The following is a 6023-nucleotide window of genomic DNA, read 5'->3' as shown; positions in this document are numbered from 1 at the left end:
TCAAAACATTACAACAGATCAGCAAGAAAAAAAAGGGACTCAAAACTATGGTTTTTCAAAAATCTATTAATTATATTGATTTTGTTAAGATAACTCATCAGCACAACACCATCCATAAATATCCTGTCCTGTTCATTGTGAAATTTGTCATGCAGTAGGTTTGGGCTATTCTCTGGTTAACAAAGATAAACTGACCAGTAAAAACACAGCAATGTTAGATTGAAGGTGTCATGGTCACAGTACAATTGCATTGTCAGGAAAAATCACCACTTAATGTTGCATATTTTAGTAACTTTGAAACAGAAGTCATCAGTTAAAAGCAGCACAGCTCTTGTTCAATTGCTTGGTCCATCTTAATATTTGAGGACTACAGTTACTGGACCAGCCAGCTAAATGGAGAGCTGTGACAAAGTGAAATTGAATTTCAAATATTCAAATCAGGCTTAAAGTCAAGGTGCAATTCAGATGTGCAGTTATTTTGCAGGCAGCAAATATTTCCCATTTGTGTACTATGCAGAGACAGGACCATACTTAATTGAAGTTAGACTCAGCACCAAAATTTGCCAATACAAGTTCATACAATGAATTCAAGAATCTTTATTAATATTTAAACATGTGACTTGCTCAGCATTTCAGTATCATTGAGCAGGATGTTCAATAAATAATAAATACTCAGTGCATAATAAATTAAGGGATGAAAATGTCCAGCCACAAAACGTGGTGCAAGTGTGTTTGAATTTTTTGTTCTCTGTTCAAAGAACTGAAGTCAGTTTAAATCAACAGCATTAGCTGCATTTAAAAAAATTTGTCCTTTCAACTTGCAAAGTCCAGGTACTCTTAATACTTTCAACTTTCACCTGCTGCACACTTTCCTCTTGCTCTTGGGAACCACAACACATCCTGCCATTTTTTTGCAGCAAAAGAATCATTTCTCTTTGCAATGAAAAATACAGACGCTCCTCAGGCAGCTGCCATATTTCAAGTACTTGTCCCTTTTAAGGTCAGTCCAATAAAGCAGGATTGTAAAAATGCATCTGTCTGGTACCGGCCCAGCACACCAAACGAAATACAAGTTCCTCGTACCGCCTGACAGATGGTTACCTTGGGTCAGTTCCAAACTGAACAAAGCCAAGGCAAAAGCTTTGCATTCCAATTTTTAATTAAATCTTTGTTGCACCATATTCAATGCATATTCCATTCTGGTACGAAGTTCATGTGAACACCCAGACATCAGTAATGTGGAGAGCTTGAATGTAGAAGAAACTCTATCTTCATTGATATAAGTAAGAAGGTACTCCTCATTGTAGTTGCAAATAATGATTTTAGTATGATCATGATAAAAATTCACCTGAGAAAAAGTACAGAAAGATTTAAAAATCTTTTCAAGTCATGAGTAACTTTGTTTCAATTAAATGTTCTACAATCAAATTTCTCTAGCTGCTAACTGATTTAATTTATTCCCAGCAAGTGTCATTTTTCCTTTATCTTGGGTAAATTTAATGTGGGTAAACTCTAGTTACTAGCTCATAATCAGTACAAGTTATCAATGACCCATCTTAACCACAGGTTTAATTCATACATCTGGTGAGCAGATTGTCACACCACATGATTGCAACCATTTGCTAATACAGTATGCCAGCAGATTGAAACAAGTAGATTTGTCATTCAATCTCCTTTCTGGGGAGGATGTCTCACCTTTCAGGTACTCTGGTCAACAAGGCATTAATTAAATTAGACTTGCGTCTGACTTGCCAGGCTATAGCTTAAACATGCTAGTACATGCCACCCAAAAACATAATTCTCACCTGGAATGTGCCATCACTAAAAAGCATCATTAGAGCACGATCAGATTTTAACCATTGAAGAAGACAGAGTTTGGGCTTCTGGGCATCTGTTGAACTAGGCAAATCACCACCCTGCAAAAGATAAGATCAGAGTTGTTCATGATATCTGCTTTATAAAGTTTCAGTAAAAAACTACTGTTAACTACACTAATCATTAAACATCAAGCAGAGGATGGTAGCATAAGTTTTTTTATATTAAGTACAGAGGAGCAGGGATAGATATTTCTTACATGGTGACATTAGAAACTTAATGTTGCAAAGAACTTTAAAGGATTAGGAGCAAGATTCTTAAACAATGCACAAGTCAAGGAAACATTAGGGATTCTTACCTCCATTAGATTTTCTTCCATGTAGTGTGCAAAGTACTTCAGAATTGTCACTTGACTAATTAGTTTTTCAGGCACATCAAGTGCTGAAAAGATGGAACATTGGCCCAACTCTGCGTAGTACTGGATAGTTCTAAGAACAGGAAAGATATGTTGCAGGTTAGTACCTTCATACTGGTCAATTTGATTGAAAAGATAAGCAAATCAGTTATTAGGCTACGTACTTTTTGTCTGCCAGTAGGCTCATGTGAGTTCCATTGTTGAAGAGGACTCCAACTGTGTGATCTGACAGCTGATACCCAAACCCATACTTATTAGAATAATCCACCCATTTGGTGACCCACTGGAAGGAGAAACTTAGTTGCTGTTTTGGCAGACAGTTACCTGGAAAAGAAGCAAAATAACACTTACTTAAAATGTTAAAGCTGGTAAATAGTAAATTCTGACCCTCAACTCCAGTACATTTCAAAGAATGGTTGCAGTTCTTACCTTCTGGCATATTTTCTAGGCAGCCCTTTAGTACTCTTGCAACTGTGTCAGCAACAGTTCCCATGGTACTATCTTCCAGAGCTGGAAACGAACAAGGAATCATTAATCTGTGCAGCAAATAGTCAACCAAAATGTTTAGACATTCAAAAGTAGTGGTGAAGTTTACACTAAATGTATTTCCTTCACAAATGAAAAGCTTAATGGACTAGATTGCTCATCCATCTTTGCATTTTAATAATGTGATTAATCAAGTTACTTACATTCACTGCTACTGCTGCAGCTTCCCAATGTTCCTCTCACTATCATCCTAATCGAGTCTCTGATCTTTTGTTCACTGTCCTTTGCTGGTGAGGGGGTCTCTGGTTTGACATAGACAACTGGTGATTTGTTTGACAACCTTGACTCCTGTTTAAAAACAAAATCACATCAATTTTACAAGAGTGGCGGATGCATGCACTGATCAATCCTCACTGAAGTTTCAATATATAACTAAAAACAATTCATCTCAATTAAGGTAGCTGAGATCAACCTACCTCATCTGATCGATTTTTGTTGCTCAACTGGTTATTTAGTGACATTTTCTTCAAATCATTCTTCAACTTGTATATTTCATCATCATCTTTACCTAGTTTGTCTGAAAAAGAAATACAAATTGTTTAGTGCAAAGCACTTGTTCAAGTACAAACATTTCTATATACTGCACAGGCATTTTCTAAAATGAAAGGAGGTGACAAGAATTTTAATTCTGCCTTCAGCCATTGTTTCAGTAATGAAAACATGTAAAGCAGCATAATTTTACACTTACTGTGACTATCCAAAAACTTGGCCTTGTCCTTCTTCCCACCAAATAGTGCTGCAGCTGCCTTTTTGAAGAAGCTCTTGGCAGGACTGGACAAATGAAAATCTGGTGCATAGTGACAGCAGGTTTGGGACAGTCTCTCAGGTATAAATCCCTGTAATATGGAGCCAAAGTTTACATTTAGGTGTATGCACAATTATAAATAGACTGAGAAAAGTAAAAGGGATAAAAGTAAACAGTGAATTCTTGCAATTCAACAAACCTGAGTGAAGAAGTCATAATGCATGATGTCGTCTAAACTTGGTCGATCCTCTGGATTCCTTGCAAGCATGCTGGCTATCAATTGTTTGGCAGGTAACGACAGTGAAGATGGCATTGTATATCTTGCTTCCCTTATACATTTGTAAGTTTCTTTTAGGTTGGTGGTCTCAAAAGGTGGGCGCCCCAACAGCATTGTAAACCTTTAATGAACAATTTTTTAAAAAAATCAGTTCCTTCATAGCAGCAGTGAGCTAATTTGGTAAATGATTAGGTTGGGATGAATTTTAATCTTCAGTATTCCTAGAGCAAACCTCATGAATAAAATTAGCCACATACAGTGCCTATATTTGATAGTGAGGCAACTCATTGGTTACTAAAAAGATTACAATTTATCCCAATTGTGCTTTAAACATCCAAGCAAACTAAAATGGAACACAAATACTTACATTACACAACCTAATGCCCAGATATCAGATTCACAGCCATGCCCTTGTTTGTTGAGAACTTCAGGAGACAAGTAGTTTGGTGTGCCACAGATAGTTCTGCAAGGATAGTGTAGAGGTTAGCACTGAACAATTCCATAATATTCACCACAATCAAAACTCCATAGATATCTGGACTTCTTACCTGCTCCTTTGCTCCACTGGTTCCAGTTTTGCTGCTAATCCAAAATCTCCTATTTTCAGTTCCATGGATTCATTGATAAAGAAGTTTCCTGCAATCAACAAGCAACTAATTTAAAATAGCATTAACCACTATTTTCCATTTGATTATTTTCTTTGGAAGAGATTGGAGGCATTGATGCCTTTAAACCATAATTTCCACATGCAGATGGGGAGATAAGTTATAAAGCAACATAGCAGTACCTAATTTGAGGTCTCTGTGTAGGATTTCTTGTTCATGTAGGCACTTCAGCCCTGATACTATCTGCCGGAGGTAGTACCGCACTTCAGGTTCCGTCAAAACCTTCCTAGCTTTCAGTATGTGAGCCATTGACTAGAAATACAAACAAACAATGAACAGTTATACACCTTTATAAAAAGAGATATAGGCAAATGTTGCACTTCAAGTTTAATTATCAGGGAGAAAGGATCAATACTTACTCTTCTGCTGCAGTGTTCCAACAGGATATAAATGTTTTCATTATCTTCAAAGTGATGGTAAAAACGTACAATGTGTTTATGGTGAAGAGTTTGGTGCAGCTCAATTTCTCGATCAATCTGTTAAGAAAGTGTTTTAGAAGTTCAGCCTCTAGATTTTCCACCAATCTGACCAAAGTGGCAACATTGCCAACTACAATTCAAGTAGATAGATAAGGTAACTCACCTTCTCCCTCTGATGGGGCTTGGCCACTCTGGAGTGCGGGATGATCTTTGCAGCATAAACACGGTTAGTAGTCAGGTCAGTCATTTCGTAGCATTTCGCAAAACCTCCCTAAGCAAGAAAAGAATTCACGAGTTTTGTTTTAAATGTAAATACTTAAGAGAACATTTAAGTTTTTTTTGCTGTACTGCCACCTAAACAGATGACAATTTCGTAGCAAAGAAAAGCTAGTTACTGTATTAAACACGCAGTGCTTATTGATAATGGCTTATACCGAAAAGTCTTAAACTGAACACTGCGGACTGGAGCAACAATGCACAACCAAAAATTCTACAGAGATGATCGACTTGAAGTTTTGTCAGGACTCGTTCAATGATTGAACTACATTTACAAATATTGTAAGGCGTTGAGTACGCCTGTCTTTCCTCTCTCTCTCTAAAAGCAGTTTCTATTTACCTTTCCTAACACTTTTCCTCTGCAGTAGCATTTGCCAGTAGCGGGGTCGGTTATAATCCGGGACATCTCGGTGTTGGAGTATGTTAACTCTCCCTGCCTTTTGCTACCACGGTGTTCGGCGGACTTGCCAAGAGGCTGTTCGCACATTTTAGAGTTTTGTTGGTAAGTGATAGTCCTCAGTAATTCCATTCCTTACTTGGAGCAGCGCTCTCCAGACTGAATGAGCCAGACCGCCGGGCGCGCTCTCCTTTATACCCTCCCCTTCAATGCGTCACAATGACATTCACTGCAGACTCTCGTTACCGCCTTACCACACCGAACCGTCATTTTTATTGGTTAAAGGCTATGCCAATCATTCCACCCCGAAATCTGATTGGACAAAACCAGCGCTGGCTGGACAGATTATCAACCTCGAGAGCTATCAATGACCTTAATGACAAGTACAGTATTCTATCCAAACAGAGTCATCATTGGATGATGTTTGTACTATATTGAAATACTTACTTATATTATTCTGTTCATTTC

At 37.6% G+C, this 6023-nt stretch overlaps 1 protein-coding gene across 1 annotated transcript; it reads right to left on the bottom strand.

Annotated features, from left to right (window-relative positions):
• Positions 1-577: 577 nt before the first annotated feature.
• plk2b (polo-like kinase 2b (Drosophila)) lies at positions 578-5707 on the bottom strand. The gene is made up of 15 exons (XM_043689177.2): positions 5499-5707; positions 5046-5153; positions 4823-4939; positions 4586-4715; positions 4347-4434; positions 4166-4261; positions 3721-3919; positions 3465-3612; positions 3193-3293; positions 2920-3064; positions 2660-2740; positions 2395-2554; positions 2174-2303; positions 1806-1916; positions 578-1348 (listed from the first exon to the last, which is right to left on the bottom strand). Exons 1-15 carry the CDS (start codon positions 5685-5687, stop codon positions 1157-1159), a joined length of 1995 nt encoding a protein of 664 aa, XP_043545112.1. The 5' UTR covers positions 5688-5707; the 3' UTR covers positions 578-1156.
• Between the last annotated feature and the right edge of the window lie 316 nt (positions 5708-6023).

The sequence above is a fragment of the Chiloscyllium plagiosum genome, unplaced genomic scaffold (genome assembly GCF_037043375.1).
Source record: "Chiloscyllium plagiosum isolate Xiang-an unplaced genomic scaffold, Cpla_swu_hap1 HiC_scaffold_1, whole genome shotgun sequence".
Taxonomy (NCBI): domain Eukaryota; kingdom Metazoa; phylum Chordata; class Chondrichthyes; order Orectolobiformes; family Hemiscylliidae; genus Chiloscyllium; species Chiloscyllium plagiosum.
The sequence above is the reverse complement of the archived record's forward strand: the minus strand, read 5'-3'. Positions and strand labels throughout refer to the sequence as shown.